A 22345-nucleotide genomic window follows, 5' to 3' on the forward strand; every position below is an offset into this window, starting at 1 on the left:
GACCTATGAGTTGAGTGTGTGTGTGTGTGTTTAATTAGGATTTTTAATGTAGCTTTAACAATTTTTCAGTCATATCGCTACGATGTCTGCAGTGTGGAAGTTTATAGTGGTGTCTAGCACTGATGCATCATGCAACAGACATGTAGCATGATGCCCCACCCAGTCAAATTAACCTGACACCAGGCCGACCAGTCCTAACACCAACCTCTTAATGCCAAGCGCTTAGCGATGCAGCTGTTAGTACCATTTTTGTAAGTCTTCAGTATGACTCAGCCGGGGTTTGAACCCATGACCTCCCACTTCCAAGGCGGATGCTCTAACCACTAGGCCACCGGAGCAGTCCCTATGAGTTGACATTTAGATTAAATATAAGGACTCAAAACTGGTAAACTTTGTTAAAGAAAACAAACCAAAGAAACTTTCACAATGCAAGGTGAAAAGGGGCTTGAAAGTAGGCATCTCTGAGATCAAGACTGATGGCATACTTGTCCCTCCAGTTGGAGAGTCATACAGATCTTGCCACCTCTCACTTGACTTTGAAACATGAATAAATCTGTTAAGGCAATATTTATCCTCCATTCCCTGCTGGCCTCTTTGGTAAGAAACAGTAATAACAGAACCAAGGAGATTGTGGTAGTCATACAAACTCTAATTCCTATTTGTTGATGAGCAACTGTATGTACTGCTCAAGACTTTCATCCTTCTCCTCACCTGACAGCACATCCATTAGAAGGGTCAAGGAAGACACATCCCAGTACATTGTCTGCAGATGACGGGGGTGTTAAGTCAGTGGCAGGAGACAGGAGACTTGGGGGTGTAGAAATCTGGTTTCTTACCTTCCCTGTAAGGGTGTCTCTGCTGATATAAGGTTCATGTCTGAATGGCACATGGGATGTAAAAGATCCCTTTTGCTTGGCTCACCTATCATCCCTTTGTTGTGGCAGGGATAGCTGGATTTTTAAAGCAAGATTATGGGTGAAGCCACAAGTTGGAGGGGTAGTTCTTGAGCAACCTGCCTCTGAATTTCCTCAATCAGCCTTAAAACAGCCAACTGAAGTCATCATTAAAGTCAGAGTGTGATGCATCTTTAGCAACATGGAGTGCAAGACAAATCATGCTATATCAAGTCATGACTGGCTGAGGCAGTCTACACATTTACCAATGAATGGTGAGCTCTTCTGTCAATGACTTGAGCAGCTTGAGCCATTGACTCCAAAGAATGATAGTTGGCCAACCCTTCCTGCCAGTCCGGAAATCTCCATGGAGGCAAAATCCAACAATGAAGATGTGGTGACAATGTTCAAAACCTAATTCAATGTAGTGAGAGACACATTATTTTTATTTATTTATTTTCTTATATCCAATTTATAAAAAGAGGGGCATACATGTTAACTGCCATGAAACTTAACTAATCATGGATGTTCTATATGATGGGCAGTGGAATTTGTCTTGTACAACAAAGTCTGTCAGTACTATACTAGAGTTTTGTTGTAAAAACCCTGAAGATTGGAGACTTCTTCATTATGGATGTCAAGCAATGCTTTGACATAATAATCATGCATGGTGGTTGAGGACATTCCAAAGATGTCAATACCTGGTATATCTCTTCAACAGCACCCTTAAAAACTGAACAGCATCTTCTCCATGGTTGGATTGGAGTAAGGCTGTTGTTCAGGAGCATTTTCATTTCATTGCATGAAGTCTCCTATTCATGGACTGCTTCCATTTCAGGATAAACCACTATCTGTGGCAATGATGATGCAATGCTATCATTTCACAGCCACTATACTGTGGATAAGCAATAAACACAGAAGCTACCTCTGTTGGACGATTTATTACAATGCATGGCTGGCTTGTTCAACAATAGTACTGTTGACACAGTTACCAACCACGCAGAAGAAAGTTAGGTTGGTGCCATTACAGTCATTCTGTGGGCAAAACTGGACAGATGGATCTATCACTAAAAGTCTCAAAACAATAATGCTTTCAATGTGTAGCCTTACACAAGGTGAGAGGGACAGATCCTCACCCTCCTTGATTTGTCTGCAGCATTTGACACAACAGACCATGATATATTACTTCACCATTTCCAGCAACTATTTGGCATGCATGATATAGCCTTACTGGGTTCAAGTCCTACTTGGTCAACAGGACACAAATTTTGTCTGCAAATGGAATACACTCCAGCCCAGTTAATCTATGTTGTGGTTTTTCCACAGGGTTCTGTTCTTGGACCTGTTCTCTTCATTCTATACACTCAGCCGCTCTCAAGTTTATTAGATCATCATCCAGTGTCTCACCAATTGTACGCTGACAAGACCCAAATATACAAATCTAGCCACCCAACTGAAGTTGATGCTACCATCCAAGGTGTAGAGAGGTGCATTTCTGATGGGAAATCATGGATGACATGTAACAAGCTGCAGATGAATGATGATAAAACTGAGGCCATTCTGATCACAACACAAAGACTTTCTCAGTCACATCCTTTACCTCAAAGAATAAATACACTGGACAACAAATTTTTACAAAAGTCATGTTACTGAAATAAAATTAGTCAATTCTTATCAATTTTTATGTGCTGAACACGAATATGACAGTCAAATTGCAAAATTGGCTCTAGTTTTTTTGTAATCTGCAAGAAATTAATGTTTACATAACGAAATGCATTCCAATAGTAAAAGGTCAACTGTAATAGCCTACCTATAAAAAATCAAGTCATTGACTACATCTTAGATTTCTTCGCCTGTCTCTTGTACAGCTGTTCGGGAGCATCTCTGAGGAGTGTCCAGCAGTAGTCAGCCAGCATTGTAGTGGACCATTTTCCCTGGTATCTTTGTTCCATTGTTGCGATATCTTGATGAAAACGTTCGCCGTGTTCATCACTAACAATACCACAGTTGCTTGGAAAGAAATCCAAATGGGAATGAAGGAAGTGAATCTTTAGAGACATATTGCAGCCAAGTTTCTTATACTTCATCAACATGTCTTCTACTAGTTCCTTATAGTTTTCTGCCCTAACATTTCCGAGGAAGTTTGTAGAAACTAGGCGAAAAGCATTCCATGCTTGTTTCGCGTCACCTTCCAGCAAGTTGTTGAACCGGTCATCTTTGAAAAGCTCTCGAATCTGAGGACCCACAAAAACTCCCTCTTTAATCTTTGCTTCGCTGAGTCGAGGGAATTTTTCATGCAGGTATCGGAATGCTGGCAAAGTCCGGTCAATGGCTTTCACGAAGTTCTTCATCAAACCTAGTTTGATGTGAAGGGGTGGTAGCAAGATTTTCTGAGCCTCAACCAGAGCTGGGTGTTGGATATTCTTCTCTCCAATGGCTACATTCTGCCTGTGAGTCCATTCCTTCCTCATGTAGTGCATTTCCCTTGCTCGGCTATCCCACTCGCATAAGAAACACATGTATTTTGTATATCCTTGCTGCAGTCCCATTAAAAGGGCAACTACCTTCAAATCACCACAGAGGTGCCAGCTGTACTTGTTATACTCAATGGAATTCAGTAGCTGCCTTAAGTTATCGTATGTCTCTTTCATGTGGACAGCATACGCTACTGGAATAGATGGAAGAATGTTTCCATTGTGCAAAAGCACAGCCTTGAGACTCAGTTTCGAAGAGTCCACAAATAGTCTCCATTCTTGTGGGTCATGAGTGATTTTTAAAGCATTCATGAGGCCCTCAATATCGGAACAGAATATCAGATTACTTTCCTTTCTGAAGAAAGGCTCCAATTGCTGGTGGCGCTTTCGATATGCAGTAATTGTGACATCTTCTTCTAGAAGATTCCATTGTTGGAGTCTTGATCCTAGCAATTCTGCCTTGTTCTTTGATAAGTCCAAATCACGAATCAGGTCATTTAGTTCTTCCTGTGTTATTCTGTGTGGGGTTGATGATGCACCACAGTGAAAATCTGGATCACTGCATGCTGATGGACCAGGAGAAGAACAGGTCGACTCACCTTTGTCTTCGTCAGATGAATCAAGAGAATATTCTGCTGGAGGTTCTGGAATAGGAAGTCCCTCACCATGTGGAACTGATCTCAATGCAGACGGAATGTTTGGGTAGACTATTCTCGACTTCTTTCGCTTCGTTATTCCGCCGGAAAGAGGAGGAACCAAGCAGAAGTAACAGTCATTTAGGTGGTTGCTTGGCTCTCTCCACACCATTGGGACTGCAAACGGCATTGATGACCTTTTGCAATTCAACCACTGTGAAAGCTGTGTTGTACATGTAGCACAGCATATATGCGGAGCCCAAGGCTTGTCTTGGTCACCAACCTTGCATCCGAAGTAAAGATGATATGCCTTCTTCACTTGAGAATTGATACTTTTCTTCTGGTTGGCAAATGTCACTTCCCCACAAATATAGCAAAAATTGTCCGCGGTATTAACACACTTTCGAGGCATTACTGTTCTTTATTGTACGTAAATGGATAAAATAATAAGTTTTATGTAACAGTAGCTTGAACTGTCTCGCACAACGTCTAAAATATTTTAAATGCTGAACCTATCTGATTGGGCTTTATATAGTACACTGCTTACGTCAGCTTCAGCAGCCGCCTGGCATTAGTATAATAGGCCTACACATGTATAGTACACTGCTGACGTCAACTTACTTCAGCAGCCGCATGGCATTAGTATTGCATTGCATCAGAAAATGATGCAATCAACTGTGGATGATGTGAGCATGATGGTATTATGCAATGTTACATCATTATTCCGGATGTTGCTGCAGTCCTACTGGAGAAATTTACACAGTGAAACATAGAAAATGAGGTATATGAATATCTTCAAAACGAGAGCCAATACAAATTTTTCACGGTTATATTCGTGTTCGGCACACCAAAATACTACAGATTAGGGCCTTTTCAAGTCAGTAATGATTTCACTGTTGACCAGTGATATCAGCAACACCAACATTAAATTCACATAGTCAGTATGAAACCTAGGTGTCACTCTGAACAGTACTCTCACGCTGCACCAACAAGTCATGAACATATGCAAGGCTGCATATCTTGAGCTGAGGCACATCAGCTCCATTTGCAAATATCTTTCAGTTGATGCCACAAAAACACTTGTATGTTCATTAGTACTTTCAAGACTGTACTATTGTAACTCAATTCTGTCTGGTTCATCTCAATATCTATTTCAGAAACTTCAAAACACAGCTGCTCGGATTATACTTAGAGTACCATGATCAGAGCACACATCCCCGCTGCTCTGTGCCCTACACTGGTTATCCATTCCATCCAGAATCAAACACAAAATTTGTTCTCTGTGCTACTCCAGTCCAACATACCTATCTGACCTCATGCATGTGTACACACCAGCAAGATACTTACGCTCCTCTTCTAACAATCATATACTCATTATTCCCACTACAAAACGAAGTCATATGGACAATGTTCTTTTGCATACCAGGGCCTAACAATGTGGAATGAATTGTCCACTGAACTTAGACACAAAGACACAGTGATCCTATTCAAGAGTGCTCTTAAAACTCACTTATTTTGACTGCAAGAACAAACTTAAAGACCTAATAATGTTCCCTACCTTAAATATTTTCAGCATGTTGTTTATGTTTTTAATTTCATGGTGTTTGTTTTTTGTAATAATATCATTATATGGTTGGATTTTTTTAAAGTTATAGGTGTTGTCTAATGTTGTAAAGCAATTAGAGCTTCTAAAGATTAGGTGCTATAAAAGTCCTCATTATTATTATTATTATTATTATTATTATTAGTATTAGTATTATTATCTATCACTGTAACTGTAATTGTATATAGCCATAGGCAACATTTGGATGAACAAATCTATCATTAAGATTTCTGTAATTGTAGAGAGATGAAGCCATAGACCTGGCAAATAGGCCAGATCTATCACAAGGATCTCTGTACACCACTCCCTCGATAACTCGCACTTATAACATGAGGTCAGGCATGGATCCCATTTTTTAAACCAGAAAATACCCCAAATATTTATCACTATTTGTTGAACTTGAAGAAAATTGTGATCAATATTGGTAACGGAAACTTTGATGTATCGCTTGTTTTATCATCAAAAACGGTAGATAGGACCTGGAAATTTTAATCAACACTATGAAATATCAAACTTAAAAATAGGTCATAAAATTGTTTACATTTTCTTTCCAAATGACATTGCTAGTACACCGCAATTAACGATATGTAAGGAAATTTTGATCAATGAAAATGTCACTAACGCCGAGTGGAGGCATTACTTTAATACAAATTAATAATTTTTTTATCAATTGAACTTTGTGTTCTAGTTGTATCTTTTAGTTCCTTTTAAATGTAATCATCATAAATGCAATGTGTTCTCTTGTAACTAAATGTAAAATGCATCAATCTACAGTAACAGCTATGTCCGCAAGCATTTCTGTGAGAACCTAATTAAGTGCCGACCGTGTTTTGATACCTGACTTCTGGAAGTACTTGTTGTATTGCTGCACCGAAGTAAAAGCTGACCTCCTTTGTATTCTCATGCTAATTATGTCTTCTGAATCAAATAAAGTAGGTGGAATAAAAGAAAAGCTAAAAGTACAAAAATCCTACAAACTTAAAATCTAGCAGCTTCTGTCACATGTCAGGTGAACTCACTTCATTTGATCAATTGAACACTTATAAATGCTATTGCATATGTAACATAAACTACCTTAAATTAACCGACTCTTTCATAACTGTGATCAAAGATAACAAGGCAGCAAAGCAAAACAAATACTTCATAAAATAAAGAGTTTGATTTCACAGATACAGACCATTGTGGGCAAGCGAGTTTAAGAGAATTCTTGAACTGGAACTTAGAGATATCCTCAAGGATGACAAGAAGTTTCATTATTAATTCCAATTAATTAATTCATGACATCAATATTGTACTAACTGAGCAATAAAAAAATTGAGTTTCAACGTAGACAGTTGATTCACGAAATAAATGTTGAGTGTTTTTGAGAAAAAGGAATCTTGTTTGGTGGTGTACCAACAGTTAGTCTAGTTCCCTGCAGTGGGGACTCCCAATTTGGCAGGATAATATTAATCACCACAATGGGAACCAGACTCATCAAGAAAACAAAAAGCAGTGACATAATATACATATTTTTTATGCACACATGTGAAGGTTGTTGAAACCAGTTGGAACGATCTTTCATATGTTGGAAATTTTGAAAATAAATATTATTTAAACAGAATAATGAACAACTCATTAGAAAAAGCACATTATTAAAAATTATTATCAACGTGATTGTAAAATGAGGATTCAGTCAATAAACAGCCCAGTTCCCTAACGCTGCTCCCTCCCCCCCCCCGGTTTTCTCAATTTCAAAGCTATTTTTGTTTTAAGTTCTGAAGGTCCCTCTGTAACTTGTGCCTCGCTTATAGTGCGTTCTATGTCTGTGGACACCGTTTTGCATGAGTTATCTAGGGAGAGGTGTAGCTGTATTTGTATACAGCCATAGCACAGATCTATCATTATGATCTTCGTAGTTGACGAAAGATGAATCCCTAGGCCTGGTGAGAGACAAGGATCTTTCAGTAAGATCCATCACTAAGACAGCTGGACTGGCTGAACAACCAGTACAACTGTTTGGACAATTGAGGATGGCTTCAGACAGTGATTGGATGGTAAAGGATGGCTCCATAAAAAATGTATGTTCCCAGACTTACTTACCCAATGGCCATGCTTGACCATGTGTGGGAACTTATGCCACTTGGGCTGTCTAAAATGGGGTTACACTCCCCTAATGAATCATATTTACTTGTAGGAATGTTACAATTTGTGTCATCACCCATTTTCTTTGTGTTGGTTGCTTTTGAAAAGTCGCAACACTCTCTAACCATATGGCACACATACTGCATAGTAATGAAGAATATTTTGTATATGCAAGGTCCTGAACATGTTGAATTTTTACACTTCAATGACAGGTTTCACTGAAACAACAAAATAAAACAAAACTCAGCAATAATTGATAAATTAATGATGCAGTGTGTTCAAAAGTCACTACAACAACACCTGTTAACTATATGAGTTAGGAACAAGCAGTGTGCACAAAACTATGAATAACAATATGCATCATTGATAGCATGTAATATCATGTGGTCCAAAAATTACCAAACCAAAGAAAGTGAAAAAGTTTCATAGAACATTAGCAAAAATTCAACAAATATTTACCACCACTTTAGGAATGAACATTAATCCAGATAAATCCAAAATCCTGTATGGATGGTTCAAATTGAAATTTGACTTAAGACTGACAGGAGGTGTCTCATACAATGTTGTTGCATGGAAGCAAAGATTAAAAACCAACACCATATTGTTGTGAAATGGGGAGGTAATGGGCAAGAGTTATTAACCTATGTCTACATGAGACAGAATGAGGGATTTTTGTCATTTAAGTAGTACTGAATTAGGAAGGCAGCAGGTTTCAAGCCTTGATGTTGATATAATTAGGGAATGTATCTGAAGGAGAAATATGAACTTAATTTGATATTTTGGATGATGATGTGAAGTGTGTTGTAATCTGTATAACAAACCAACTCAATATACTCATAGTTCTACCATATCAATCAACCTTATTTAGCACCTCCCTCCACGTCAATCAACCTTATATGGCACTTCTTCCATGTCAATCAACCTATTATGGCACTTCTTCCATGTCAATCAACCTTACTAAGAACCTCCCTCCATGTCAATTAACCTTATATGGCACTTCCTCCATGTCAATCAACCTTACTTAGCACCTCCCTCCATGTCCATCAACCTTATATGGCACCTACTCTGTATCAATCAACTTTAATTAGCACATCCCTTCCTGTTAGTCAACCTTACATGGCACCTCCCTCTCTTAGTAATTATGACCAATGGCTATGCTACAACTGCTGATTTACATAAATTTGAATGGTGTTTCCTAACACATGTAAGCTTGTAGCACTAACTCTGTCTCTTTCTGTGTGTGTTGTTGTTGTTGTTGTTGTTGTTGTTGTTGTTGTTGTAGGGTTTAACACCATTTTTCAGCACATGATAGGCTATACATGGTGGCCAGTATTAATGGCAGAGGAAGAACCTGGGGAAACCCTGGAAAGAACCACCGACCCACGAGAAGCTACTGGCAAGCTTTCTCACATACCCACATTAGCCGAATCCGAGACTCAAACCCACACAGACAGAGGTGAGATGGCAGTGATCTATAATGGAGAGCGTTTGAGTCCACTCGGCCACTCAAGGCCCCCGTGTGTGTGTGTGTGTGTCTGTGTGTGTTATAGAGTTTAAAGGCATATCACCACAATCATGGCTATATTTTGCTACTTTAAGTTAAAACTTGCAAAATATTTTAGAAAGACAAACCCTTCTTAATAGATGTAAATGTATTAAAAGGTCAACAGTTTAAAATTCTTTAAAAGTAAAAAAAACAAATATGTAAGACAAAAGATAAAGAACCATAAACAGTCAAACTGCAATATAATTTACAGAATAATGAGCAAATCTGAACATTAATAATAATAAAGCAATCAGTGAAGAAAAGTGTTGTTTTTTCTTTTTACTTTCTTGTGCAAATGAGTATGGATTGGGAAAAGAAAATCATGATGTATGTGATTGAGGTCTAGATGACATTTCACCTCTACTTACTTAAATTTAGTCATCTTGCTCATTAAAACTAAGAAAGTTAAAGAGCTTACAGATTTGATCTCTTTATTACATGTATTTTTTTATTAATAGTAAATAATAAAGAAAATTTAGAGTATGATTTTCGGGTCCTCATCCCCCAACAAAGCAAAGGAAGATGGTAATGCAAGTGGAACTCATAACTTTCAACAAAATATACTAAAAAAACATAAATAAACATCCAATTTTCTTGGAAACCCAATAGTTTAAACTAATTCTTTGAAAATATGTATCTCATATCATGTCCAGTCATTGTGTTAGCACATCAGCATTTTAACCTTTACATGTGCTGATTTTAATGATCGAATGTTAACAAAAATCAAAAATACATATTATAAAGAACAAACTAATGATTTACCCTGAATAAATTGCTTGCAAACTTCTATTGAGGGCAAGTTGGATATGTCAGATGTTGATGTCTGCCCTTGAAACAGTAGCCATAGCAACTGCCATAATGTTGTCTTGGACACATTTGAAAATGGCATATCAGCAATAAACTGCCAAGCACCCAACCTGAAACAAAATTATTAAATATGTACGTTTGATGTAATTCACAAAATCATTAAATGTACCACATTATAAAGCTATTATCAGCATGTAACAGTCCATCAGTGGTACTAAACAGAATTTATAACAGATTAACATAACAGACTTTGCCTATCTTTAATAACTTTTGGAGGAAATCAAACAGAAACAATTTACATTTACATTTACATAGGTTATATAAAGTCCCATTTTCACTAACCAACATACGTCAACCCATATTGATTCACACTGACCCTTGGCATATGTAGCTAGTCAAAACAGTATATACCACACTGCTATCTGACTGGATGCAGCTGAAAGAAACTGATCCACTTAAGGTGTTCATGGTTACTATATATACTCACTTATGAGTCCAACTGCAAACTGCACAGACCCAGATCTGCCACTGCATTGTGCACCAGCAGATTTGGTTCAGAGCAGTTTCTTCGGAGTACTCAGTAGAACAAACAACACAGACACTAATCTGCAGGTGCATTATGACACTGCAGATCAGGATCACTGTTGTTTGCGATTTGACTTGACTTATAAGCGAATATATATATATATATATATATATATATATATATATATATATATATATATATATATATATAGTACCAAATACTATTATGGCAAGCATCATATGATAATGGTAAATGTGAAAAAAGGTGGACCAGTGACGTTTGGCTAGTAAAGATGATAAAGTTATAAACTTACTGTTAATTATAAAATTTAAGGCACACCATGGCATAACAGGATGAATGTGAATGTGGGTGCATGTGGGTCTTTGGAAAGAAGTGAGCCAGACTGATATGCATACCAGGCTGGGTGTGAGATATGGAAATTTAATGTGTGCAATACAAAATTACAGACTGAACATCGAATGCCATATCAGCCATGTAAGATTAAACAAGTATATAATAAATATATGTATGCTTTTATCTGTGCTGGTGTCACTGCCAGGGTAGTATAATATCTCTCCTCTGCTTTGCAGAGGTGAATTAAAAGCAACTGTCACAAAGAATTTCATACATGGTAGTGAAGCTTAACACACAGATTCATTGCTAATCCCATTAATTTCATACTTGGTAGTGAAGCTTAACACACAGATTCATTGCTAATCCCATTAATTTCATACATGGTAGTGAAGCTTAACACACAGATTCATTGCTAATCCCATTAATTTCATACATGGTAGTGAAGATTAACACACAGATTCATTGCTAATCCCATTAATTTCATTAGCTGCATATTGGTCTTGTTAACTTCCCTGCAACAGCTGCCCAAAAGCAAAAAGCACATGCCTAAATTTTGCCTTGTTTGGAACAGTTGTAGGTTAACTGTTTGATTCCAATAATTAAACTTTTGATTTCAATCAAGACCTTAAATATTTTTGTAATGAATAGAAACTTTAAATTTAAAATTTTTCATTTGAGCTGTCAAAATTCAATATATAGAACATCCCAATTATGTGCTCTATCTTAAAACTGGGCAATATACTGGGGACCTCAATCAGCATTTATTTAATATAAACTTTATGAAGTATGATGAATATATACCACAAGCTGCTTGTGTTCTTCCAGGAGTTTCATAAATTTTATGTCAAATGAAGATAAGTTAAAAATCATATTTATCTTGTAACATTAATGACGTGATACTACACAATTATACTTCTATGTGATGTTGCCAAGTTTTAATAATGACATCAGTAAAGGTGAACATTATGTAATGAAAATCTTTCTATCCTATTTTATACTGAACTGTATGAAAGAAAGAATAATAACTATGATAAACAAACATGTGCAATAAAGAATTGCAGTACTAAATTAGAATAAATGAAATCTTGATCTATTTACCCATGGCAGTACTAAATTAGAATAAATGAAATCTTGATCTATTTACCCCTTGCACTACTAAATTAGAATAAATGAAATCTTGATCTATTTACCCCTTGCACTACTAAATTAGAATAAATGAAATCTTGATCTATTTACCCATGGCAGTACTAAATTAGAATAAACGAAATCTTGATCTATTTACCCCATGCACTACTAAACTAGAATAAATGAAATCTTGATCTATTTACCCATGGCAGTACTAAATTAGAATAAATGAAATCTTGATCTATTTACCCATGGCACTACTAAATTAGAATAAATGAAATCTTGATCTATTTACCCCTTGCACTACTAAATTAGAATAAATGAAATCTTGATCTATTTACCTACTGCAGTACTAAATTAGAATAAATGAAATCTTGATCTATTTACCCATGGCACTACTAAATTAGAATAAATGAAATCTTGATCTATTTACCCATGGCACTACTAAATTAGAATAAATGAAATCTTGATCTATTTACCCCTTGCACTACTAAATTAGAATAAATGAAATCTTGATCTATTTACCCATGGCAGTACTAAATTAGAATAAACGAAATCTAGATCTATTTACCCCTTGCACTACTAAATTAGAATAAATGAAATCTTGATCTATTTACCCATGGCATTACTAAATTAGAATAAATGAAATCTTGATCTATTTACCCCTTGCACTACTAAATTAGAATAAATGAAATCTTGATCTATTTACCCCTTGCACTACTAAATTAGAAAAAATGAAATCTTGATCTATTTACCTATTGCAGTACTAAATTAGAATAAATGAAATCTTGATCTATTTACCTATCGCACAACTAAATTAGAATAAATGAAATCTTGATCTATTTACCCATGGCAGTACTAAATTAGAATAAATGAAATCTTGATCTATTTACCCATGGCAGTACTAAATTAGAATAAATGAAATCTTGATCTATTTACCCATGGCAGTACTAAATTAGAATAAATGAAATCTTGATCTATTTACCTATTGCAGTACTAAATTAGAATAAATAAAATCTTGATCTATTTACCTACTACAGTACTAAATTGGAATAAATGAAATCTTGATATATTTACCCCTTAACAGTCAGGAGAATTTTGATAGCTCGCATAAAGAAAGTGTCAAACTCCACCTGAAGTTGATTGAGCCTCTCTTGAAGAAGAGTTAATTTATTGGCATTTTTGAAATTCTCCCAATGGTCTGACACATACTGCACACTCTGCCTGCAAGAAGAGAAAAATAAAACACTATGCTGAGATCAGCACAACCTTTAAGGTCATGTATACAACTGTAAATAAAAATTGGAATTAGAATATTAATGGTTCTTTGTCAACAAGCAGACTTTGTAATCCAATATTAAGACAATTTACAATGGATCAAATAATCACTATTGTCTATTTATTTACTCAAACGTACAACAGTTGTTCCATTAAATTTGATAAAATATGGTTTTGGGTTGGTCTGTTTTTTTATGGCACTTTTAACACATTACTGGTTATAACATGCAAAATATCTGGGACTTAATTTCTTTTCCCAGCAACACACAGAGGCAGCCAATCCAGGATGGACTGGGCAAATATCTGATTATCCTTGGATTACAAGTACAATGCTCTGCCAGCTGAGATAATATGGTTCCAAATAAAAAGTGAATTCCATAATGGAGGAATTTTTTATTCAGTATCAAGGTTTATCCTATTCTATACACCACCACAGAAAATACCATTCTGTTTATCTGAGTGCAAATCTGGGATATAGCTCTTTGTAAACAGTCTTTTATCTGTGTGCTCATGTGTTCTGTCTAGGGCTGTTCCAGTAAAATATACTTGGGACCCAGGGAAGGCACATTTTAGGGTATTCACTCATAGATTAAATTGGAATTTTGAATAATTTTTATATGAACTCTTTGAGTAACCTAAGTACTCTGCCATACATGTCTTTTTAAAGTGCCTTCCCTGGGTACCAGGTATGTTTAAATAGAACAACCCTGGGTACCATGTGTGTTTAAATGGAACAAACCTGGGTAACATGTATGTTTAAATGGAACAACCCTGAGTACCATGTATGTTTAAATGGAACAGCCCTGGGTACCATGCATGTTTAAATGGAACAGCCTGGGTACCACGTATGTTTAAATGGAACAACCCTGGGTACCATGTATGTTTGAACAGAACAGCCATGGGTACCATGTATATTTAAAAAGAACAGCCCTGATTACCATGTATGTTTAAATGGAACAGTCCAGGGTACCATGCATGTTTAAATGGAACAGCCCTGGGTACCATGTATGTTTAAATGGATCAGCCATGGGCACCATGTATGTCAAATTGGAACATCCCTGGGTAGCATGTGTGTTTAAACAGAACAGCCCTGTGTACCATCTATGCTTAAATGGAACAGCCCTTAAGCAGTCTTCCATTTCTGCATTCAAGTGCGAGTATTGCCAAGAGTGAATTAACATATTTGATCTCAAAGCTGATTTGCTTATTGTGATATATATATCCAATACAATGGATCAATTCATTAACATTTGGTAGTGTCAGGTTTGAAACATGTCATAGGTGTTAATTTAACTGAGAAAATATCATACCTTGAAACCTTTCAATGATTCAAAGAACTTGTTCATTGCAAAACAAAAGTGGCTAAATATTTTTATTTTAGTGCCTGTACCTATTTTTGGGAATAAACAGCACCCTTACAGAGAGAAAGAGTAAATCTGGACAGAATCAAAATAGACAACCAATTCAATTTCTACAGAATCTAATGTCAATGTTGGACAAAATTTCTATACCTTTGTATAAGACCATCGAATCATGTACACGCATCAAAAGTGATCTAGTTAGAGAAAAATGTTTAATGATGAAAATGACATTATGAATGACTTGTTCTCAGGAAAATTTCTCTTATAGGCATACATTATAATAATCTGGCAAGGTGACATCTCCCCATTTACATCCTGTGAGACAACAGTGATAAAATGAAAATGGTTTTAGATTCAATCTTACTATTGTGTACAATTTACCCATGTGTTGGCTCCTTATGAAAAGTTCCATTAAATTTTGTGGGTAATTATTTTCAGTCAATCATTTACCTTCATTCTTTTAAATATGGCATTTAATATGCCACCACCAAAAGACCTGTTCTGTAGTTCATAAGAGAATTACTTTCCCATGACCAAATATAATGGATCTCAGTTCATCCAACACATACATGTACAAGTTACCTTTAAGAATTATTGATTGCGATGATTTCATTTTTTGCATCTTTATACACATCTGAGATCCAAGCAATCAGCTCAAGTGGGCCTGACACCACTCACCTGAGTAGCTGACACATATGTCAGCATGTGAATGTAAATTTACGCACATAATGAAACTGTAGATGGTAAAGAACAGCTTGTAGTACACATTCTCTACATACTATTCATATCATTTATCTTTTTTCCTCAATCACGTGTATAGGCTCATCTTCTTAACATAAAAGGAACACATTTATACAACAAGCACTGTCCATTTCGTCTGTCTTGAGGACTTGATTGTAATTAATAAGCTCTGAAACTGTTCCAAGCCCCACCCTTAAAGTATACATACATACTGAACATGGATTCTTGGGTATGTCTTTACCCAATGGTGCCATACCCTGGAGTCATAACTTGGACACCAGTGAGATCAGCATCAAAGAGAGCTGCAGTGTGCTGTGTTTGATGCACTGCACCAATGACAAGAATTTTTTATATATAAAAAAACATATTTTGGAAATGGGATGATGGGATGGGTGTGATTTTTTCCGCATTGCAGATGTGGTGTTCCATACTGCCATGTGCCAGCTGTGTTTATTAGTATACACAACAAGTAGTTCTACCCAGTCATTGCTATGTGCTATCAACAAATATGAGCAAGCTGACATTAAAATCACAATGTTCATAAAATGCAAATGTAAAACAGAAGCAACTGAATGTAACTGATACATGAAATATGTGAGTACTGCATATCAACTGGATAGAATTTATATAGTCTAGCATCACTTTATTGAATTTAATTCACTTTTTCAGATCCACAATCCATAAAGATTACATTGATTTGATGAAGAGAGTGGAGATCATAATTCTCATGCATCAACAAAACAAATTAACATCCCTTTCCCCCAACTATTAACCAAACTTAAATCCTTTTATGCTGTCATCACAACAACCATCACTTTGAGTTAATGCTGGAGGGGTGTATACAGGATGACAGATAATTTATACAACCAGGATTGTCACATGGATCTCTCCCTGCATGATGACAGATAATTTATACAACCAGGACTGTCCCATGGATCTCTCCCTGCACGATGACTGATAATTTATACAACCAGGATTGTCACATGGATCTCTCCCTGCATGATGACAGATAATTTATACAACCAGGATTGTCCCATGGATCTCTCCCTGCATGATGACAGATAATTTATACAACCAGGACTGTCCCATGGATCTCTCCCTGCACGATGACTGATAATTTATACAACCAGGATTGTCTCATGGATCTCTCCCTGCACTGGAGACTAGCTTAGACACTGTTCATATCCATACCCTTAAAGTAATATACACTTACTGTGTATTAATCTGTGCAGTTAGTATGAATTCATGGATCCATCTTTAACCCCATGGGTCCCAACCCCTAAAAGAGTCATAATTTATGAACCTTTGAGATTCCCCCCCCCCCCCAGGAAACTATCATGGATCAGTGGTTAAGACAATGGACTTGTGACCAAAAGGTTGTGAGTTTAATTCTCACCATCTGATCAGCCTGGATAAACTAAATTTTTCAGGATTTTTTTAAGCTCAGGGATTTCTTTGCTGGTGTAATAAAATTGTATGTGTTCAAAAGAAAAAGCATGTCAAGTTAATAATTAAACATGTCAAATGTGGTCAAGTCTTTGTAATAATTCTCTGCAAATAAATTTATAAACTAGGGCATGTTTTTTGCAAGAAAAAGTTTCATTTTAAGACAAATCTTTTTCTTGCACATAACTAAATATGTAAACAAATACTAATACTTCAATATGCTGCATTATTAGTAAATTGCAACAAAGCCTTTTCACCTCTTGAACAAGGGACTACATTAGGGGGTGATTAGAGCAAAATAGTCACCCTCGAGTCTGTCATTTCACATAAACACACCCAAAAAGTAAAGTTCACATTACCTTGCCTTGATTTTGCATCATCTCCACCCCCACCCCTTCTGATTGAATATAATTCATTAATAATCACAACATCCAACTGAAATGTATGCAGCTTTTATTTTAAAATTAATGTATCTATTTTAAATTTTGCCTGGGAGCCAATGCAAGTTTGGTTGGAAGAGCATGTGCTTGTAATCCAAGGTCTGCAGGTTTGATACATGCCCAGGTTAGCTTGGGTCAGCTGCCTTGTGTATTCCCTTTGGAATGCACTTAGATCACATTTCCTTGACATGATACAGCCAATAATGTGTTAAAAATGCCATTTAAACCCACAAAAACAAATTAAATTTATCTGCAAGGAGAAAAACTCTGCATAACCCTAAACCAGTGCATCAAAATAGTCCTCATCATTGGTTACTTCCCTTGCTTTAGTGTAATACAAGCAGTCAAGTAACTGTATTCATTGCTTATGCTCATGTGTATGCATGGTTTCAATAGCAAATCACAAGAACTGAATCTCATGCCATTCTACAAAGGCTGTAAACAATAATCTAACTCATCTGGCATCTTCATGATAAACATTTACATACCAAATGTGACCAAAATCTATTCAGAAATAACACCTCTAGCACAGTAACAAGCTTAGCCAATCATTGCAAAATCACCTCATAAATTTCATCGACTGTTGTTCACACAAGAACTTGTCTGAGATCTTGATGTTACAAAGTTACATAGCAAATATGATTAAAATCTGTTCAGAAATATGGTTTCTACTGTGTTCCCAAGCTCAGACAATCATATTCAAGATCACTTCATTAATATGCATCGATGTCACTCATAATCAAACCCATCCAAGATCTTAATGACATAAACAATCATTCCAAGTCTGACTGAAATCTAATCCAAAATGAAGCTTTCAGAGTGTTCACAGAAAAGTATGGATCATAATCTAACTTACCCAAGACATGTAAGTACATGCTTACATACGAGGTCTTATCACAATCTGTTTAGATACATAGTCTCCAAAGTGTTGACAACCTTAACCAATTAGATGCAATACTACACTATGTCATTAATATGTGCTGATGTCACCCATAATTAATCTCATATGAGATCTTGATGATAAAAGTTAACATATCAAATCTGATCACAAAGTCTGATTTGTCCTCAGGAGTATTCACAAAGTGAACTACTCAGATGAAAGACCACCTCTTTAATATGCACGGATATTACTTACAATCAAACTCATCTGGGATCTTAACAATACAAGCTAATATACCAAATCTGATCAGAAATCAAGCCCCTAGATTGTTCATAAACAAGTGTTCTAACTGATTTCATCATTTTATTTAAACTGCATAACAATTTTTCGCTTTTATTATTTGACAAGAAACTGGAATTGCAACAATGTCATCTCTGAGAGTTCACAGTACTACAATACAACCAGGAAAAAGTTATATGGATGACATCATAATGTAATACCGAATAAACTTGCTTATAAGTCAAGTCCAACTACAAACTGCACAGACCCAGATCTGCTGTCACAGGAATAATCAGTAAAGCAAAATAATGATCATTGTTGTTTGTGGTTCGACTCAGCTTATAAGTAAGTATATATGGTAATCATCTTCAAGCAAGCTTTGCAGTAAGTCTAGACATTGCAAAAAGCATACTACTTTATGTACAGTGGAAACATGATTATTAAAACTCCTTATAAAATACCCTCAAAAAATTAAAAGTATTATCTTTTCAGCTTATTTCCAGGATTACTTTTAAGGCTGGCATATTTGTAAGTGATAATATATAAGCAGACTTTTTAAAAGAGAAACTGATCTTGGCCTGCTTGTCAAGCCCACCCCCACAATTAGGGCATTTATTTAGTAATTATTAGCCCCCACAATTAGGGCATTTATTTAGTAATTATTGCCCCCACAATTAGGGCATTTATTTAGTAATTATTAGCCCCCACAATTAGGGCATTTATTTAGTAAGTATTAGTTATTAACACAGAGATGTGGACAGACTTATGGATGGATGGAATGAAGTACAGACAGGCACAGGCACCAATGACTAAGTGATCATTCTGTTGATCTTCCTCCTAGGCAGCTGCAACCAAAATTCTGAATAAAAATGTGTTGTATATATCAAATTACAGATTTGAATTTTAATAAATTAAAACATTTATTAAGTTCAATCAAACAGTGATGAGGAATATATATATTTGTCTTGACTGACATAATTTCACAATTAGATATTATACAGAATTTCTGTCTCTTCAGAGAAACACAAGTCTCTATTTCACATGTACACACACAGAGTATAAATGTATACAAAATAAGAATTATATACATTAAACAGTTTATTTTCCAGAATGGCATGGTCTGAAGAGCAGAATGTTGCAGGAATTTGTGGCTTATTTTCATCGTATATTTACTTACAGGACCAGAATAATTAAATACCATTACAGCATTGTAACAGTTCAAATAACAGCTAGATAGCTCATTTGTAGTGGCAACAGTAGTTTGGGAGACACTTTTTGACAGATTAATATTTTAAAAATCAGGAATCACATGACTGAGTTCACAGTCAGCCATCAAGTCTAAGATAGCTGATACATTTTGTTCTTTTTATAACTCACCTGATCATCCTCCCCAGCCGCTTGTTAAGCTGCCTGTATCTGGACATAGAGAATGTGTTCAAGCCACTCCCAAAGAGCCCCAGGAGACATGTACAGAAGGCAAACAATCTGAACATAGCGGACTCACTGGTGTAGCAAATGTCATATATAGGTTCACCTGTTGACAGACAAAATAATGCTGCTTAAATACACATTAGCAATATTTAACTATCCCATCTCAAATCTTATTATTACAGAAGCTTTAAAAAGAATCCAGTGAATAAATAAGGCACATTGATGAAACAGTCAACCTACAATGCTCCCTCATTTTACCATGCCCACACAACACACAAATCTACTTATAAAGTGGAGACAAGTGTGGATCCAGTATTTTTTAATTACAGAAAGGGCAAAAAATATGCTACTATTGGCTTAACATGAAAAAATCTCAATCAAAAATTTGCACAAAAAAAAGCTTGATATATATCACCCATTTTATCATCAAAAATAGCAGGTAGTACATGGGATTTGGAATCATTATCATGAAAGTCACACATTTTAATGACAAATTACATTACGAAAAATATGCCCCCAACACATTACAAAATACAGATCAATGAAAATGTTGGTAAATGTCTCTTGGTGGCAACATTGCAACAAATAAATACCAATCAAAGAATTCTCTTCAAGTGAAATTCTTTCTTTAATTTTATCTTTTTTATTCAGTTTCAATGTATCATCATAAATGTGATATGCATCATTTATTTAAACATGAAAGATATAATCGACTGTCATGGTAATACCTGCTCGTGTTTCCATAACGACCTAAATAAATGCTTAAAAACTGATGAGATCTTACTGGTCCTTCAGCATGATGACACAAGTCAATTATCAGACTGTCTCCTTCCAATTATAATACATGCAGGGCACCGACATGAGTTATATTCAGGTGTAGATCAATCTAATTTCTTTTTAAAATCATGAGCTGTTGTCAACTCCAAAATTATTGCTCTTAGGAAATTTGTAGATTTATCTTCAAATTTACGGTACATATTTGAAGGAAAAAAAACTTTTAGTCCCAACAGAATGTACAAATTTTTCTCTTCATTTCCTTTTTCACTGATCATTTCTAATAGTGCTCTTGATCAGTGCAAGCATTATGTGCCAACTGTATTGATTAGTACAGACAATATGTTTTCAATAATGAATTGTATAGTGGCAGTTAAAATTGCTATCTTAAGAAATTAACTAGTGCCAACATAATGAAGAGTTTGATTTCAGTAGTTTTATTATTGTAAGGTTTTTTGTATGTTTATTCATGATGGATATATATACTGATTCTGAGAGGGAGGCAACTAAAACTATACTGATGCATGAATTTGTGAGTACTGCATGTAAACTTGATTTATATTAAAAGTCTGTCAAAAATTTATAAACCTAAAGTGACTTTTTATGATTTAAAATTGGTTATTATTAAAATCCATTATAATATTTGTGAAGGAAAAAGATTAAAATTTTCTTACATAAAAAATCCAAGCATCCACACCCCCAACCCATAACTCCAACACAACTTTAATTTTTTATCAAAATCTGCTTCCCTTGATATTTGCACCCTTGCTTACGATGTAGTCAATGTTTTCATGGACCAAGCCACTAACTCACATCCTTACTTATTATCCCAAACAAAGCTTATTTAGTCGTTATTTTTCTCAAATTGTTTAAACTCTCTACAGCCACAAACACAAGACAAAAGAGGTGCAAAAGTTTATCTCTGAATTTACCAAAAACCCTATAACCCAATTATTTCCCAAGGTATGTACTACAGACATTACATCGGGGCCCCGAGTGGCCGAGTGGTCTAAAGCGCTCGCCTTTACGGACCACTGCCATCTCACCTCTGTCTGTGTGGGTTTGAGTCCAAGGCTTGACTAGCGTGGGTACGTGGGAAAGCCTGCCAGTAGCTTCTCATGGGTCGGTGGTTCTTCCCTGGGTTTTTCAGGGTTCTTCCTCCACCATTAATACTGGCCGCCATGTATAGCCTATCGTGTGCTGAAAAATGGCGTTAAACACTACAACAACAACAACAACAGACATTACATCAGTCCCTCACACTGTGTGGTTTTATCATGGTGTGTCAGTATATTATACCTTTATAACAAAAATATGTGAAGCCTACACATGAATTAATAAAAAAAAAAAAAAATACAGGCAGCAACAACTAACTTTATTTCCATCCTCCAAGACTTATTTTATGGACATGATAAATACAACTTCACCATCCAACTTTACCAAAAATGCCTGTTACTTCTGTGTTACATGTCCTCAAGTAGCTGTTGTCAATTAATAATTAATTTTTGAATTCAGAAGTGTGGAATAAAATACTCATGTTGAGTGAAATTCTACTGTATAGTTTGAATGAAAAGAATTATTTCCATAGTTGTTTGCAAGGAAACCAGTCAATCATGAAAGGATAATAT

At 35.7% G+C, this 22345-nt stretch overlaps 1 protein-coding gene across 3 annotated transcripts in view; it reads right to left on the bottom strand.

Annotated features, from left to right (window-relative positions):
- LOC149796144 (ectopic P granules protein 5 homolog) overlaps positions 1 to 22345 on the bottom strand; it is a 262648-nt gene that overhangs the window by 168972 nt on the left and 71331 nt on the right. For all 3 annotated transcript variants that reach the window (XM_089966059.1, XM_089966057.1, XM_089966058.1), the window contains exons 11-13: positions 19890 to 20046; positions 13165 to 13311; positions 10038 to 10192 (exon numbers count right to left, since the gene is read on the bottom strand). In XM_089966059.1, the coding sequence (XP_089822185.1) occupies positions 10038 to 10192; positions 13165 to 13311; positions 19890 to 20046 (459 nt within the window). The remainder of the gene's footprint in view (positions 1 to 10037; positions 10193 to 13164; positions 13312 to 19889; positions 20047 to 22345) is intronic.

The sequence above is a fragment of the Sinohyriopsis cumingii genome, chromosome 7, assembly GCF_028554795.1.
Source record: "Sinohyriopsis cumingii isolate HCF-2022 chromosome 7, ASM2855479v2, whole genome shotgun sequence".
Lineage (NCBI taxonomy): Eukaryota > Metazoa > Mollusca > Bivalvia > Unionida > Unionidae > Sinohyriopsis > Sinohyriopsis cumingii.